At 51.7% G+C, this 18,110-nt stretch overlaps 1 protein-coding gene across 8 annotated transcripts in view; it reads right to left on the reverse strand.

The window, feature by feature from the left end:
• DOCK3 (dedicator of cytokinesis 3) overlaps positions 1-18,110 on the reverse strand; it is a 421,452-nt gene that overhangs the window by 5,417 nt on the left and 397,925 nt on the right. For 5 of the 8 annotated variants that reach the window (XM_032648825.1, XM_032648824.1, XM_032648821.1 and 2 more), the window contains 11 exons: positions 16,502-16,643; positions 15,328-15,494; positions 15,089-15,175; positions 14,430-14,609; positions 13,725-13,808; positions 13,478-13,594; positions 11,662-11,783; positions 10,280-10,418; positions 9,622-9,769; positions 4,258-4,376; positions 2,983-3,070 (listed from right to left, as the gene is read on the reverse strand). In XM_032648825.1, coding sequence (XP_032504716.1) covers positions 2,983-3,070; positions 4,258-4,376; positions 9,622-9,769; positions 10,280-10,418; positions 11,662-11,783; positions 13,478-13,594; positions 13,725-13,808; positions 14,430-14,609; positions 15,089-15,175; positions 15,328-15,494; positions 16,502-16,643 — 1,393 coding nt within the window. The remainder of the gene's footprint in view (positions 1-2,982; positions 3,071-4,257; positions 4,377-9,621; positions 9,770-10,279; positions 10,419-11,661; positions 11,784-13,477; positions 13,595-13,724; positions 13,809-14,429; positions 14,610-15,088; positions 15,176-15,327; positions 15,495-16,501; positions 16,644-18,110) is intronic. The other 3 variants (XM_032648823.1, XM_032648822.1, XM_032648820.1) reach the window with 3 other exon arrangements.

An 18,110-nucleotide genomic window follows, 5' to 3' on the forward strand; every position in this document is an offset into this window, starting at 1 on the left:
GTCCAGTGCCAGAATACTGGCCCGTCAGCCACAGCTGGGGTGAGTGACTTTGTAGGAGGGGAGAGGAGAGAAGGAATGGCTGGACCTTGGGGTCCGAGGAGCAGGAAGGGGGCATGTGAATGCTACTGGCCAACTCCTCCTGGAGAACAAATAACACTGACAAGAAATATGCCCTTTCTCTGACAAAGCCAGACAGGCACCAATTCCCTTTTGCGCTCTCCTAGAGAGAGAAGCGGCCTACCCACTGGCTTTGTTCTGAGGCAGTCATAGCTAAAGTGAGCCTGACAAGGCTGGGGTCTGGGTTCTTCCCACTCCAGGTCCTGAGTGGGGAATGCCAGGGCCTAATGGGACCTGAGAGGCTCTGGGAGGGAAGGAGCTAGAGCTTAGCCGTTGAGGAGGATGTGGCCAGGAGGGGTTGGGCCCCATGTGGTCCAGGGATAAGGTGATGGGTGATGTCCACCCTAGTCCTCCTCACTGGTCAAGAACTGCTGTGGGCTTGCAGCAGAACACAGGGTAGAACTCAATGACCTCAACAGCTTCAGCTCTGAGGAGCATGGCTCAGTCTCATGGGATGGCTGACGGCTGGTGGCAGAAGGGAGGGCGTGGCAGTGATTGGGTAGACAGACACTCAACTGTCCACTGAAGGGAGGAAAGGATTCTGACTCTGGTGAACACCAGGTGGATTCCACCAGAAGGCCTCCTCAGAGAGCCTGAGCCACCCTAAGAACTGAACAGGCCTATTCTCATGTAGGCTTTCCTCAAGATGCAGCATGAGCTTCCTGGTCCTCAGCACTAAGCCTCCCTCTCCCGAAAAGGAGAAGTTCCATCTCCATAAAAAGCTACCAAACCTCACTGAATAAGAAGCTTGGAGGTGGGTCTGGGCAGCTTCCCCAAAGGGGCTCTGACAGCCCAAGATCTCATGTGCACATCTGGACCCCGGAAGAACTGTGGGACTGCAAAAGTTTACCCACAAGGGCCCAAAGGATCTTGCAGGTAGGAATGCTATGAGGGAAGAAAGCTGGCAAGGCTGCAATGGTGTACAAAGGGTACCTGCCTGAGCCCCTCTGTGTGAACCAGAAATCATCAAGCTCACCCTGTAGCCTGCTGTTGGTGACCACTGAGACCAGTGAACTCGTGCCATACAGCACAAGTGCGTTGGGGTTGGTGGAAAATCTAAGATGCACAGACCTATCCTAGGAGAAGAGGGGCAATCCCCACTGTGTCCTGGTCATTTCTCTCTCTCTCTGTTATGGGCCACCACTGGCCTGAGGTCCCCTGTGCACAGCCCACAGCCTCGAGGGCAGGCTTGCTTGGTCTGGGAGTCACTGCCTGGCAAAGAGAGACACATGTAAGTGAGAAGTGGAATTCTCATGGGACTCAAGATCCTGATGACAAGAGAATGGTGACAAGTATGCACAGTTCCTGCCCTGGAGGATCCAGGTAGAGACTTAGGGAGTTATTACTCTGGCCTGTGTGTTCCCCCTAGGCAAATGTCTAGTTTGCTACACACTGAGCACTGGCTTTGTGGCTTAAATGGGCTTGCTCTGGGCTCAGCCTTTGTTCTGAGACAACCCTCTTTCCTTCCCACACCTGGGAGGTGGGCATATCCAGCTTCTTGCTGCAGCTTGGTCTGAAGCCTGAAGCTCTTCTGGGTCCAGTTGGCGTTAAGGTCCTGGTCTGGCCACCAGCACCCAATTGAGCTCTGAGCCCATCTGTGCTTTTGGCTAGATCTGTGATTGCTCCACAACTCAGGTAAAGAGAAGCCACTGTGGATTCTGGCCCTCAAGGCCAAAAGGGCACTCTGTTTTGGGGCACAGGTGCAGGGGTCCAGGTAAGCCGCATGTTTTAGGGATGTGCAACCTTGAGGCTAGGAAGGCATCTTCAGCCAGAATCTCCATGCCCTTTGTGGTTGAGTACCCGGTGCCGATGCCTACCAGGCACTGAGGTCACGGACCCCATGTGTGGTCTCCTTAAAGAGGACAGAGAGGCATATCCTCCATGATGAGCAAGGGAGGAACAATGACAGTGAGAACAGCAGACAGTACTTGGTGAAGAGGTGCAATGATGACATGACAACAGCTTTGGAGGGACATGTTCTGATGGGACAGCAGGTTGTATTGCTGGGGACTAAGTGTGCCCTAAACTCCAACAGATGGAGGAGAGGGGAGGGGAACCTACAGGGAGTGGGCTGACATGGGCCGGTTCTGTGTGGCAGGTAGGCTTAGCATAGTCCCCACACAGGTACTGTTCTATGTTAAATGAACTCAGGTCTCCATGTTTGGGCCGGGGTCATATGGGTCCAAGTCTGGTTCTTCCTTCAGCTTGCTAGAGCAGAACATAGGGTAAAACTCCACTATCTATAAACAGCCTCTGTTCTAAGTATTGCCTAGTCTCATGGTATAGTTGTTGGACTTGCAATGTGTAAAAAATGGACTCACAGCAGCTGCAGGCCAGAGTGGCTATAGGAGGAACTGAAGTCCCTTGGACAGGACTGTCTCTGGGAAACTCACTTTGCCATGGCCTGTCCTTCCCATTATTCTTGGGTGCATGCTTGGCCACAGGCCTGTTCTGAGCAACAAGGAGAGGTCCCCATGGGCCCAAGTTGAGAGGGACCAAAGGGGCCACAGGGCCTGCTGAATTCTGGGGCTGGTCGGGAGGAGCCCCGGGGAGTGGCTGCCCACCATTTGCATACGGCAGCCCAAGTTTTCATAAAGGTGGGCTCAGGGCAGGTGGCAGCTGGGGCTTCTCAGAGGGTGGGCCCTGGGGAGGGAGAGATACAAACAAACAGGATCCAAACCTTAGCATCAAGCCAGACGTGGGTTAAATAGTGAACACAGGAACTGGTCAGGACTCTGGACAGATAGACTGGCCTGGGCGTTACAGTGTGGCTCAGCCTTGGCCAGCTGGTGCTCAGGGACAAGAGTCAGACGCTCAGGATGGGGATAAACATGGGAGGAGGCCACCTGGGAAAGGGAATTATACCTTTTTCAGCCACAGACAGATTGGGATCACTGCAGGGTTTGCAGGCTCCAACCACTTGCTGGAACAGGGCCCGCTGGAAGTTTGGCAGCTGAGGGAAGGAGAAAAACATCAAAGAGTGAAAACAACCAGTTACACCTTGGGGGCAGTGTTGTGGGCCACGGGAGCCAGGATATTCCAGGATCAGATGGAAAAATCAAAGCAGTGGTACAGCTCATGCTTGAGATGTGTTGAGAACATCAGGCCAGCTGGAAAACTATCCACGCTATCTGGCTCTGAGTCCTGCCATATGCAGTGTTTGAGGGTCCACCCTCCAGTGTCTCCCTGGGCTCCAGGTTGTTCTGTACCTGGCCAAGAAAAAGGACACAGGCACCCGAGGGTATCTAACTGTATCCTTCTGTCCTGCCAAGGAGACACACTGGTAGAAAGGATTTAGGGACCCCTTTCACCCCTGAGCACTGGCAGGTTTAGTCTCCTGGAGATGCCCCACATGCACAGGCCCATGTGAGCACTGAGGGTAGGGAAAGGGAAGCACTCAAGCCCAAAGTCACAGACAGGACCTACTGTTCTGATGGGCAGCTGCCAGGCAGACCTGCTCCTTCCACCTGGCAGGGCTGACCAGGCACAGGGAGGTACTGCTGGGGAAGTCCTGGCACTCTGGGACTAGGTAACAGTTGTTTGGAGGTGACTTTCATGGACCCTGACAGAAGGGCAGGGAAGACTGGATAGGAGGGGAAGGAGCTAATCCCTGCAGCTTCTTGTTCAAGGGCCCCATATAGGATATTTGGAGAGCTGTGCAAATGGTGTGGAGAGTAGTCCCAGCGGGTAGAGAGGGGCTTTCAGGTGGATGGATGGATGGATGGATGGATGAAAGAGGCAGAGTTTGCCCCAGTGAGGATGTCCTTCACACACACAGGGAAGAAGGCCATTTTCTAGACCCACATCCACCACTGCCTTCTTGGGACAGAAAATAACCAATTTTCTCTGCCAGACTGTTTATAGATGAGGAGTCCAGGAGGCTGGCCAGAAGGATAGAGAGCCACACAAACAATGGTGGTTCCAACCCTGCCACCACTCTACCCACAGCTGTACTCCATCTGGACTGCTGGTCCTCACATTCGCTGCAGTTCCCATCTAGGAGCCCAACAGCCTTCTGAGGGTCTTATGGCAGAATGAGGGAGGCACGAAGGACAGTGCAGAAAGCCTAGCAAGTGCAACGAGGGAAGCCCAGGCCAACACACTTGCAGCAAAGGGCAGACAGTAGGCTGGCTCCATTACCTGTCCGTTCTCCAGGATGGCTGCTGGATACATGGCACTGCTTGGGCGATCCCGGTGTGTGGGCAGCAGCAACATCATTTCCCGGGCATGGCGGTACTTATCTGGCAGAGAGGGAGAGCCTGTAACCAAGTGAGAACAATCACGCACAGATGACAAGCCACAGATGGAGGGCCCAGAGGGCAGGCATCCTTGGGGCCAAGGAACCAGGGTGGGTATCCCCTTGCAGTTGAGGTGAGGATGAACTCAGCAAGCACAGGAGGAATGAAGCAGAGCCTGGTGGTTAGATGGTGGCGGGGGCTGCACCTGGCATCCCAGCCAAGGCACACATACTACAGCCTGGGGCAATGCAGACTCCCGACAGCGCCCTCACCATGCTCAGAGGCAGATCATGAGGAGAGCTGGGGACTGGAGCTGGGGCCCTAGAGGCCCTCTGCATCCAGCACTCTTGGGAGATGGGTGTGGCCTGGATGCTGAGCTCTCTCAGGGGGCCCAGGAATGGGCCCAGGCCAGCTTGCAATGGAGCCATCACACAGAAACAGACACACTCAGATAACACAGCAGCACAGTTCTTACTTGACACACTGTTTCTACACACTTACCTTCTCCAGACACCACTGGCCCTGTTCCCAGATGGCTCCCTACCACCTTTTCCCAGATTCCAAGCCTCCAGTGCCTGGCCTCTGCCTTCCTGGCCATCCTACTGCAGACCCAGCCAGACTGGCTGGGGGCCCAGGGCCCTGCACACAGGGGGCTCTCCAGGGTTTCTAAGACTTGCCCTTCAGTGAACTCGGGAGTCATGGAGCTAGTCTGGGACTTGTGGGTCTTTAACCCAGGCTCTTGAGTTGACTTGGTTCATGCCCTTCTCTTGTGAGACCTCCTCTGGCCTGAGGGGCTGTTATGGAGATCAGATGTGGTGTGGCTTAGTCCCCATTGATGCAGGCCACAGCTATGGGCCCAGGAACCTGTCAACCAATCGTCCTCAAGGGGACCTTCCACAGAAGTAGTGAGAATAAACTTGCAGGCTTCCCTTGGGAAGATATAATTTAGAAGGCCCTCCAAACGTGTATCACTCATTGTGCCAAACAGCAGCACGCCCGTGTCAAACTAGTGGGAGGGTCACCTGGATCCCAGTGCCCCCTACTTGCCCACTGGCAGCTCGGCAGCCTCTGGCTGATTCAAGTGGTTGAAACCCCTCTCTGTGGTGTTTTCTTAGTGAGGCTCCATCTGAGAGGTGAACCTGCAGCTCAGGAGGCGGTGTGTCCCTGAAAACCAGGGTCTCTGAACCTTCCTGTGAGTGTGCCGTCCAAGCACTGTCAGGGTACAACTAAAAAAGGTCTTCTGCAGCCAGGCGTTCTTGAGATATGCCTCTTGTACTCATTTTAGTCCAAGGAGATGAGGCTTAAATATGTTGAAGAAGTCAGTATATTAAAAACAAGTAAGGCAATTATTATTTAAGTAAACTTCTTCCACAGCTGGTCTGAGCGATACTGTTTATAGAACCTCAGGGCTGGCTCTAAGACCTAGTTTTAAAAATATCCTTCACTGATAAGGGAATGAGTAAAGTATGCTTTTTTAAAAAACTAGGCCTGAATTGCTACTATTTGGTGATTTTTTCACTTACATCAATATTTTCTTTTAGAACTTATGCTCTGAGGCAACCTCAAAAAGACGGCTGTGTAAAGAAAAAAGGAAAAGGGCTCCTAATCCCACTGGTTTCTATAGTGCCTTTCCAGCAAGAAACTCTGAATGCTCCCTGGGTCCTGCTGGCCACATCTCTGGACAGGGGTACCCCCAGCTTGGTGTGCACAGAGACATAGCCCCTTTATACCAACTCAGTTACATCAAACTCATATCTAATACCCATCCCGCACCAGGCATGTGGTTGGAACATGGTGTACCGCCTTGCTCAGCTTGGCCATGGTCCCTCACCTCACGGAGCTCACAGTCTGGCTCACCAGGCCAACCCCAGATCTGCACACTCAATATCCTGATACATGTTGCAGGGCTAGGATGGAGGGACAGCAGCCTGCAGGCCCCAGGGGCTATGCTGAGGATTTGTATCCATGTTATGGAGGCCTCTCTGGTGCGAAAACAAAAGAGTGCTCTGTGCTACCACTAGATTTTCTAACTCTTTCATCTTACTTCCTGCCCACTGTTGTCTTCCCTGGGCAGCCAATACCATTGTAGGAGAGAGTGATGGCTACTTTTCATGAAAACATTTAAACACCACAAGGGCTTTTGTGTCACAGGACTTTTGAACTACTTCAGTTGTAGTCTGGTAAACCCCAGGGGGGCTAAGTCCCAGCATGACTGAGTTATTCAAGGAGGATCAATCAAAATCTCCATGTTTCCTAGCCCCACTCAGCCTTTTGACCACCAGGGGGCGCTGCCGACGTACAAGAGTTTAGACTATGCCTTGCAGGCCATTCAACTTGAAGGTTTCCAAAGCAACAAGAACCACAGCAGAGTGTCAATGGGCACGGCAAGGAAGGCTATTGGTGACATGACCACTCCTGGGAGTGGGGAAAGTGACTCCAATGCAAAGGACTCTCCAGAACACTCTCCAGTGTGGACCCCAGAGTGGGCCATTCTGTTTCTTCGGTGACCCCAGTGCATCTACTACTTCACCTCCCACATTTATCTAAAAATATCAGTCTTCCTGTATGACACCAGGTCACAGTCTGTATCTTCTCTCACATGTGGGCCTGACACATGCCGGGCCCATGGTTTTCTCCAGATGGGCCTACACATGGATTGCATGGATGTTGTAGCCTAGAAGTGACTTCCTGCTCTTTCTTAATAGCCTCTGCTCTTATCACGATTCCCCGCTTTGGGCCCAGTTCTATTTAACCATTTTGTTCACTTTTATACTTCATATCTACTCCAGAAAAGGAGGGAGCTCCTATCAGCCTTTCACTATATGATATTCTAGAGTTTGACCATCATAGCTTACCTCCAGAGATGGTGACCATCAATGCCTTCCCTCCCAAAACGCACATGACACTCCTCACATCATGAGGTGCAGTCTTATTCCACACCCTGGTATTTGGGTTGGCCTTAGTGACTTGATTAACCAACAGAATGTGGCAAAAGGGATGTTCTGGGACTTCCAAGGCTGGGTAATAAGAAGTCTTGCAGCTTTTGCCTGGGTGTCTTGGAATGCTTGCTCTGGGGAAAATCGGTTGCATGCTGTGAGAAGCTCAAGCTACAGAGAGAGGTCATACGTAGGAACTCAGGTTGACAGCCCCAGCTGAGCTCCCGGCTGACAGGTACTATCACCTGCCAGCCACGTGAGCGAGCCATCTTGGATGTCCAGCCTAGTTGAGTCTTGAGATGATTCCAGCCCCCAGTGACATCTGACTGCAAGCTCATGAGAGACTGCAAACTGAGAATTGCTCAGTGAGCCCTGTTAACCCACAGAATCACGCAAGATGATAATAAATTGTGGTTTTAAGCTGCTAAGTTTTGGTGGGTGGTTTATTATGCAGCAATTGATAACCAAGCCACTTGAAATAAAAAGGGATCGCTTCCAAACAGAGAGAACATAACTTCTCTCTATTCAACTCTGAGGGTGTAAGAGCAACGCAGACTTCTTACTGAGCACTCGTAAAAGCTTGAGCTGGAAGGACAAACGTGGTACCAGAAAGACTGTGAGGTCCCTGATGGCGTCTTTGTCCTCTTCAGGGCACCGAGTACGAGGCACTGCCTAGGGGAAGTGTCTGAGCAATGTCAGAGTGAAGTGAGTTAAAATGTCCATCCTTTGCTGCCTCTGTTTTTATCAATAATCATGGTTCAGAGATCTGACTTCAGCAAGAATACCCAGCTACAGACTTAGATATGGCTGAGTATATCTTAGAGAGTGTTCAGGTTAGGAAAAAACCCACACAACAGATTAGATTACAAAATCTGTTTCTGCAGCTCTATTCAAGAGCATTACCTTAAGACACTGCAAATGCTAACCTCCACTACAGAAGTCATGGCTGACTTATCAGGGTTTCCTTCCTTTTTATTCCCCAAACCATCTTCTGACGTACCTTCTTCATAGCACAAATCACTGTTGCTTCTCTATGTTTGCAGCCCTCACATACTGACAAATCTTCAACATGCACCCATTTGTTGGATCATTTTTCTTCTTTAACACTAGAAATACCTGCTTCCAAATGCTGGCTCCCCTTTTTTGAGTACCTTGGTCCATGTTAGGGAGGCAATCATGGAAGTGGAATGGGCATCAGACTGATGGCTGGCAAGTGTAAAGACTCAAACTCCAAAATCAACTTGGCCACAAACTGGTTGGATGGCCTTAAGCCCTTCTCACTGGACCTGTTTCCTCCACAGGGAATGAGGGGTTGGGCTGGATGCTTCAGGTGAAAGTCTGTAACTGTGCCTGTTGCAGCCTTACCCCCCTTCTGCTGTCTGCTGAGGCTTTTCCCAGTTGGCCACTGCATCTCTCTCTCCATCACTGCTACTGTGGGCCTTTCAGGTTTGTGTGCTATGAAAGAAAAGTTTTTTTTTTTTTCCCTCAACGACCCTCTATGTCATACATTTGTGCTATTTCTGTTTATCTTCATAATAATGAGAAGAACAAAGAGACTCCACCCCTCTGAAGCCTGGAAGCAACAGCCAGTGACTAGCTGGTAAGCTCACCACTCTCTTCTGCTACTATTCTGCACAGCCAACCCTGGGAAGTGCTAGATTTTAGTCACCATAGCTAATTTCCATTCCACTGTGAATGCTTCTATCTAAAAGGACAGAGAATCAAATTTTACTGCAGGAACTAGAATCAGAATGTGAAAAAGATGCTGGCTCAGAACAATATTTATTCAACTGAACAAGAAATCAAGCAATAATTGGCAAAGTTAATAGCTTTTTACAGAGACATCTCTCCTGATTAAGACTTTCCCAACTGAACAAAGATTTTTTGGCTGTTGTTACCGTTTATAATAATATTTTCCAGGGTTAATTTTAGTCTTCAAATTTAATTTTCATACTTTTTCATCATGTTTGATTATTCAAGACAAAACTCACTTTTGCCTTAACTTTGAGCTTTATTCTTGCAAACACTTCAATGGAAAAGAACTGAGCTTTCCCCTAGGCTGTGTGTCCTCTTACTGAGGTGGAGATGTGATGGCTAGCTACCTTGGTGGCAGCATAGCTGCAACCACTGCTCCGAGCAGGGTCTGAAGCCAGCCAGAGAAAAAGATTTGGAGGTAGGACCCCTCGAGTCCTTGGTACTAAAAGCGCAGGTGAGCATTCTCTAAGTCATAGGGCCGCTTTCAAACACATAGCCACAGATGAGAGGAGGACAAGTGGGGCCCATGAGGCTCTCTCCTCTCCCTTCTGCAAGCAGCGCCCTGCCATCCTTACCTCGGGCACTGGAAGGGGCAGAGGTAATCATCTGGGATGGTGCTGAGTGAGTGGAACTCAGGCTGGAGGAAGAAGGGCTTGCCTGGGACGAGGACAGAACAGAGACGTTGGTGACTGAGCCCTGGTACCTGGGGTTGGGATACGCGAGCTGCAAAGGGAGAAAAATTAGCAGGATAGAGGTCTGAATGGCCAGGATTGTAGACTGGCCCAGAGTTGGCTTCTTCATGCCATGAGGTGCCCAGACCCAGTGTCTGATACTGTACCCTTGCCCTGATGGAGGCCCGGCTGATGGCCAGCACTAAGGGTCACCTATAACCCCAAAGGAGCAGGGCTGCTGGGTAGACTCTAGTGATGGTGCCCATGGAGGAAGCAGGACTTAGCCATCAGGAATGCCAGGAAGGAAGGCAATCTGTCAGAGGAGCTTTCCCATGGGATCTCTAAGAGTAGCCAGGACTGAAGCTAGATTTCCTTCTTGGGAAAGAAGGCCTGGGAAGTGCAACATGGGATGGTGTGGAGGGAAGGCAGTTTTGCTATAGCTCTGGGTGTTCTGAATTCAGGAACAAGAGAACTAGGCAGGGATGCCAGTCCTCAGGCCAGCAGAGAGGTGAATCCTCTAGGTATGGTGCCCTGGCCCATTCTCCTTGGACAGTTCTTGTACCTGCATGTGATGGTACAGGTCCTCAGGAGCCTCGCCCATGGAGCTGTCACCCAACATCACCACGTTTCCAGCTTCGCTAGATGTGTGTGAGGAGAGAGAGGATGATGAATGGCGGCCGGTCCCCATCAAGTTCATGGGGCTGTGAACAAGAGTGGGAGATAGGGAGGAGTCAGGTCTGGAGCTGAGACACTTTGCTAGGTGGTGAGGGGGAGAGTCATGGGTGTGTATAAAACAGCCATCCCCACGCCTTAGCCATCACTGGTTTGGATGGTTCCATAGCCAATGCTCATACCCATCTGAGGCCTGCAGCAGTCCTGAACCCCACCAGAGGCCCCTAGTCTGGGAGGGCCAACGGTAGCTTGGCATAGCCTTGACCTAGAGTTAAATGGTTTATGGCCACTCAGTCTGATGACATCACCAGTGTCACAGGAGGAATGAGAGATATGCTGAATCAGGTCAAGGATCCCAGGTCCTCCTTGCTATGGGGTGTTTACCTGAGCCAGTACCTACACCCGGATGGGACCTGCTCCTAGGTCAGGGTATCTTCCTGGTTTGGGGAAGCTATCGAAATAATTGGCTGTGAACCATCTGCTGGCCTCCTTCCATCTCTGTGGCCACAGGCTTGCCAACAGTTCTCTTCTATCAGTTCTAGGCAGCCCCCCATTCATTCATTCCTTCTTATTTGCTGAGTACCCTCTGTGCTGACTTGCTGCTCACATTGGAAAACAAAGCCAAGTGAGGGCTCCTCTCCAGGGTCATCCCCTGGCCTGGGCTTCCTGCCCTGGAGACTTGAAGTCTCCCCAGTGGAGCCCCGGTGACCAGGACTCCTGAGTGCAGAGCAGGGACGCCTTGATGTTCACATCACCATGTTGTCCTCTTCCTTAAAACCAACTGGTGATCCTCATTCACCCTGGGATCAAGTCCAAAGGCCTGAATGAACCGAGCCCGTCCAGAGCTGGTCCTGGCCCTCTTCCATGCCCTGGAATCCTGCATTCCAGCCACTTGGCTCTCTCTGTAGTGCTGAGCAGACTGGCTTGCTCATATCTTGAGGTGTCTGCACATGTCAGTGAGTTTGCCCGGATCTTGCTCCATCACCTTCCTAACACCAACTCTTTTCTGCCCAGCAAACTTCTACTTACCCTTCAAAACTTACCCCAAATGCCCCCTCCTCCGTGTTCCCACAATACCATGTATACTCCTCTGTCACCCAGGATTACTGGATGCAGAGTGTAGATCCTGTAGCAGGAGCTGTGTGTTTGCTGTGCACATGGGTAAGAGGGCACGTGCGTACACACAAGCACTATTTTGGACTTCCTTGCTCTGATCTTTGACATTCAGACTTACCTTTGTGGAGGGGACCCTCCTCAGCCCTAAAGCCATACCTGTGCCGGTGGGTCATCTTGATGTTCTCTGGGCTCATGGGGCTATGGGATGCTAGGACATTTCCCCGTGGGGTGCTGGTGCCTGAACATGCAGGACTTAGCTTGTCCAAACCTGGAAACTCCTGTTGAGAAACGAATGCCCCTTCATAATAAATAATTAAGAATAAAAAAGTAATTAAGAGGTGAGAGGGAAAAGCAGGCTGGTGGCAGGAATGTAAATGAAAAAAAAATCATATACTGTTGGCTGAACCTGAACTACGACTGGCTTCTTTTGGGCAGTGACCCCTTCACGACCAAAGCACCCTCCTAACCACACCACAGCCTGGGGAAGAGGCTGTGAGGCCTAGGTCAACCCACTAAGAGCACATCTGGAGTAGGCTGAGGTTAGTCTGAGTTCACAAGAGTGTGTTAACAGGCATTTATCACTATAGAAAAAGTAGAACAAGAGCTGGGAAACAGAAGAGGAAGAACTGATTATCATCTGTCAGACAGTGGACGCCTCTTACATAAGAACTGGAGTTGGGTTTTATTGGATTGCTAAATGGCCCAGCTCTCAGTGACCTGGGTTAAGTTGTCTGTGACACAGTCTATGGGGAGACAGGACACAAAATCCTGATGCAAGTAATTAGAAAACAGTACAGTTCTATTTTTGCATAATTAAGTATGTAGACATCTTGGCAGAAACTTTTGATCCCAAATCCTCCTGGGTGACAGCACATTGGTTTGAGTCCCTATTTGTGACTCTGAGGAAACAAAGCACAACTGTCCAGGTTTCCTGAAGTCCTTCACAGTCTGTGGGCCTTAGGTGCACTGGGGATGTTTCTGAGCTTGCCCTGAAGAAGCAGGAGGTTTTCCACTCCCTTCTTCCAAAGCAAGCAGAAGGCTGAAATGTGCTTCTGCAGCTGGAGAGGACACCTCCATGTATGCCCTGGAGATCCTGAGGTATGTGGGTGAGCATTTTGTGCCTTTTCCTGCAGTGACCTGACAGCCTGCATGCTAGAGAGCTCCCCCAGTGGCCAGGCTCTAGCTTGTCTGGGTCACCTGCTGTGATGGGGAAGTTCACACACAGAGAGACCAGAAGTTTGTGCTCAATACCACCTGAAGCCTACTCTCAGCCAGACAGCATTCCCTGTAAGACCCCTGGAGGGAAACTAGCCCCGGAATACAGGCCCTGCTTCTGCGCATCAGTCCTTGGGTCAAGCCCTGCCATGGAGACCTAGGAGGCAGGTCAGAGTCAGGGAGATTTTCTGGGGCCTGGGCCAGCCCCAGAACCTGCCTGACCCTTCTAAGAGAGGCCAGTACAAAAGTACTGCCCAGCCTAGGCTTTCTCAGATGTGAGCCTGGGTCATCAGACATGATGGAGGAAGAGGGAGGGAAGGGAGGCAGGGGGTTAAAGAGGAAGGGAAAGAGAGGGGAAAGAGGGAGAGGGAGGAGAGAAGACTGGCTCAGGCTATGCCTTACCTCTGTAGGTTCTTGGGATGAAAAATATCTCCAAAGAGATCCCTGCATGTGGGCCGTAAACTTTTCCTCCTCATATGAAAACCTCTCTTCACCAGCACAGTGCATTCAAGGACATTCTCTGTCCTTGAATATGACTCCTTCTTAGGGAGGAAGTGAATAAGAGGATACTGGGTGTCCTTCCCCTGGCTAGAGCACCCACCTCTGCCTCCTGCTATCCTGGGGTGGGAACAGCTTTTCCTTCACGTTCGCCTCTCCAGCCCCTCTTCCCACCCCACTTCCTTTGGCTTGCTGCACAGGTCTTGAGGAAGTGACACCTGGTGATACTGCAGCAGGAACAGGACAGGGATCAGCTTACGTGGTAGAGACTGGCCCGCATCATCTGGAACTGATCAATCAGCTTCTTATGCAGAGGGCGCATTTCTGGGTGCACGAACTTCTCATGAACTGCCAGCCCGACTCCAAGAACATGAACCTATTAGGGTGATAGACAACACTACTCCGTTAGCCAAGGAGCAGACCTTGGGTGCTGCAGCTATCCAGCTATCGTGTGGTGCCTAGCCTTTCCCTCCTAGACACTGGCCTCCAACCCTGGCAAGACATACCTGCTCTTGCATGAGTTCCTTGAGCTGAGTGATCTTCTCAGCATCTCCTGGGTGCTTGGTGATGTAATCTTTATCAAAGAAGGCCTGTGAAAGAAAAGGCCAAGTCAGGAAGACTCTTCCCAGGGCTACTACTAAGAGTCTGAAGGTGCCACCTGAAAGGTAGCCGGTCTGCCTCCTAGCAGGTACACACACCAACGTACCTCTAGCTTGGCCTGCTTGAACCTCCAGCAATCACAGATGTGTTTTTTTGTGTCTTAAGAAGGACCAAAGGTGACCAAGTAATCTAAGCCTGAATGCTGGTCTCAGCCCCTCATGGAGCCTTGCTGGCTTGGGTAGGGCAGGCAGGGCTGGTGGCCAGGGTGAGGGGACTAGTCTCTTAGCGAGCCCACAACTCACTTCTCGTGAAGGGCTGGGCTCTCAGGCTCCTCTTGGAGGCCACTTAATACCCTTCCATCATCAGATGGATTACCCATCTGTCAGAGTTCAGAGAATAAAAAGGAAGAAAAGGCCCCATCAGAGAGGGGGAACAATGGAAACAGGGAGTGGCAGGGAGCTTAAAGCTTCATCCCAGGACCATCCTTGGTCAGCTGAGGTACAGCCAGGAGAGGGCTTGTTGAGAAGGCTTCCCTCAGAGGCTGGAATCTCAAGGAGAGGCGCCTGAGAACTGCTTTCCCAGCCAGGGTTTAGTCTGAGACCCCAGCTCACCTCTTGGTAGCGTGCAATGCCTCCGTTGACAGCGGCGTCAATGACGCCATTCAGGCACATGCTGAGCAGGTTGATGTTGCCATGCACCTGCTTGTGCTGATACTGGCTGATCAGGGCCCGCAGCTCCTGGTTCTTATTCTCAACCACTTGGATGGCATTCTCCAGGGGGCTCACCTCCACCTGGGGGCACACAGCAATGGTGTCATCCCAGGCACAATGTCAACCCCTCCCTCATCACAGTCCTGACAGCAGGGATCTGTGACCTGTGATTCTGATTCCCCGCCCTTGTTCCTGTGGAGCTGGGACTCCCTGAGCCCTTTCTAATTTCCTCTTCTAATCTGTAGGCACTTAGAAGTACAGTAAATAGAGAAGAGCACCAGTTCTGAAGTCAGAGGTCTCTGGCTTCCTGAACTTCAGAGAATAGTTTCTGCATTCATAAATTGTGAGAAAAAAAAATACCTGGTGCCTAAGGGTGTTGTGAATATTAAATGAGAGAACGAAGGTGCACAAAGCCTCCAGCAAAGGACTGCCTGTAGCAGCCTAGGCCAGGTTGGCGGCCTAAGCACTCTTTCTCTCTCTTCAGTCCTTAGAGAAAGGCCCCCAAAGCAAGAACTGAGGAAGCAGCTGTGAAAATGAGCCCCATCTGAAATGTGTCTCACCAGCTCCCTCCTCTCCACTTCGAACCACCGAGAGATGCCAGGCAAGCTGTGGGTCAGGGTCAGCGTGGTACGCTCGATCCACAGGCTCTGCAGGGAAGGCACAGGTAGGTTTAGGCCATTAAGTGATTTTTACCATGCCCTCCCTGCCCGAAGGGTGAGACACTGATGAGCTCCTGAGAATGTGGGGCTTGCCCCGGCCTCACTATAAGCACTGCCCCCAGTTCCTTAGATTTGTTCACCTTGAATTCATTCTCCTTGTCCTTGGGGCCTTTGTGAAAAGGCCTGTCGTACCGGAACTTCCTCACATTGTTGACGCGGTAGAAGCTCTTGACGCGATCTGGGACCCTGTCCATCTGCAGGACGTCCACATAATCTGGAATGGGCGTCACTGCATAGATCTGCAAGTCTGGGCAGGAAGTGAAGGAGAAACCCAGAGAGACTGAAAGAGAGATGGACCTGAGTGGCTGACCCCTGTCATCCCCCCAAAGGAGAGAGGACCACCACAGCCCTGTTCCCTACTGGCAGCAGCAGCATTTCAAGAGGCAGATCAGACCCAAACACAGACTGAATCTCCCTATCTGCCCCTCTCCCTGCTCCAGCAGTCAGTCTCCTGAGCACTCAGCCAAGGTGAGATGTCAACAGCTAGGTGTTCTCCAGTGCCCCTTTAAGAAAGAAGGGAAAGGGGTCAGGAGAATGCAGGTGCCCACCCCACAGAAATGAAAAAGCTGCAAGAGCCTGGGTCTGCCCACTGTGGGTAAACTATATTTACTGCAAAACAACATTTTAACAAAGTACTCTTTGGGATCTCTGTGGCAAGATAACATATGGGAGTCTACCTGCCCTCCTCTCTCTGGAACAAGCTTGCTACAGTCATGGCAACCGTCATGAGGTGTTCAAGGAAGCTGTGTGTGGGGAATGAGGGGCAGGCCAATGTTTGCATTCAGACTTCCAAGTGCCTCAGACCCCCCGTCTCCTCCCCCATCCCCAGAGCTGTGCCTCCGTCCTGCTGGCAAAGGCTCTGGGTAACAACAGATGCACGTGGGAGTAGAGCAGGACACAGAAGTAGAGTATCCCTGCAGCAAGAGTCCACAGTGATTGCTGCTGGCTGCCTAGGCAGACCCTTCATATGGCAGGGTGGGAACTCAGGTGCTGGCAGCAGCCAACCAGAGGGATAAAGGTCCCCCTGAAGCTCAGCTGATGACCAGGCCCCCATGGCTAAGGGCATGCCATGGCCCCTCTGTGAAGCACGAGTGCCCTGCTAAGTGTCAGTCAGTAATGAGAACACACTCTGCTTCAGGACTTACAGGTAACCTGGCCTGTATGGCCAAGGACATGGCAGAGGGGTAGCTGACTGGGTGGGCCTCACCTCCCAGGATCCCAGCCCTCCTTCCCCTACTAAGTGTCAAAAGATACACTGGGCATCACACTGCAGGATGGTGTCGTCTGGGTGGTTGGGGTGCTGCATGGCGACAGCCTGTGGGAACTCACTGAGCATCCTCTGCTGGAAGGCCTCCAGCCTCTCGTAGTCGTGGCCACGGCACACATATTCTTTGTTCTGCCACAAATGGGAGAGCACACTCAATGCCTCGCCTGCTGCCACCCATCCCCTGCATCCTCATCCCACAGATGTGTCCTAGGAACCCCTGTGGTAGGCATGGACACAGCACTAAGTCTCTGCCTTAAGGGAAATGATGGTCAAGAAGGGTAAGGGACAGCAGAAGGGAGAAATGCACTGTGGTGTGACAGCCCGGGGTGGGAGGTACGGCAAAGGCTGCAGGAAGCTTGAGGGAGGGAGGGCTCCTCACACAGGAAGGGATGCAAGTGGGGAGGCGGGGTGAGATTTTGGAAATAGCCATGCCTGAAAAGAGTCCTTGGAAGGTCCACCTGGGTTGGTGCAGTAGAGATGAGTGGGGGGCAATCTATGTGGGTACAATGACAACCAGGGCCACAAGCCAAGACAGGAAAAGGCACAGCAAGCAGGAAGGTGCTTGTGGAGAACTGGTGGGAGGGTGACTGAACATGCCTGCAGGTGTGTGCCAAGGAGTATCACTATGGGTGCCACCAAGTAATTTAGAAAAGGGGGTGATCAGGTGTGTGTTTTCGTAGGATCACTTTTTTTTTTTTTTTTTTTTTTGCAGTACGCGGGCCTCTCACTGTTGTGGCCTCTCCCGTTGTGGAGCACAGGCTCTGGACGCACAGGCTCAGCGGCCATGGCTCACGGGCCCAGCCGCTCCGTGGCATGTAGAATCTTCCCGGACGGAGGCACAAACCCATGTCCCCTACATCGGCAGGCAGACCCTCAACCACTGCGCCACCAGGGAAGTCCTCTTTCTTTTTTTTTTAAAAAATAAATTTATTTAGTTTTGGCTGCGTTGGGTCTTCATTGCTGCGCGTGGGCTTTCTCTAGTTGCGGCGAGTGGGGGCTACTCTTTGTTGCGGTGCACGGGCTTCTCATCATAGTGGCTTCTCTTGTTGTGGAGCACGGGCTCTCGGCGCGCAGGCTTCAGTAGTTGTGGCACGTGGGCTCAGTAGTTGTGGCTTGCGGGCTCTAGAGTGCAGGCTCAGTAGTTGTGGTGCACGAGCTTAGCTGCTCCATGACATGTGGGATCTTCCTGGACCAGGGATCGAACCTGTGTCCCCCGCATTGGCAGGTGGATTTTTAACTACTGTGCCACCAGGGAAGTCCCCAATTACAGATTTCTTAAAACCTCATGTTACATCATATTTGGTACAGGTTAGGACTCAGTTTTTCTCTTTGTGTACGGAAGGCATGACAAGGCACCTTCAACCCTGCTGCTCTGCCTACCTCACAGCTGGTCAAGAGTGAGTGGGTGGAGGAGGCTCCTCTGAAGCTCTCTGGTGACATCTGTTTGCCTGCCTAGCTGCCTCACTAGATTCACTTTGACAAATGGTGTCAGGCACTGGCAGCCCCTCTTGGCATGTCTTCAGAGGAAGGGGGAGAGAGAGGTTCCACAGGGCCAGCCCTACGCTTCCCAGTACAGGGATAATCACAGGCCAGGCT

The sequence above is a fragment of the Phocoena sinus genome, chromosome 11 (assembly GCF_008692025.1).
Source record: "Phocoena sinus isolate mPhoSin1 chromosome 11, mPhoSin1.pri, whole genome shotgun sequence".
In the NCBI taxonomy this organism is placed as follows: Eukaryota; Metazoa; Chordata; class Mammalia; order Artiodactyla; family Phocoenidae; genus Phocoena; species Phocoena sinus.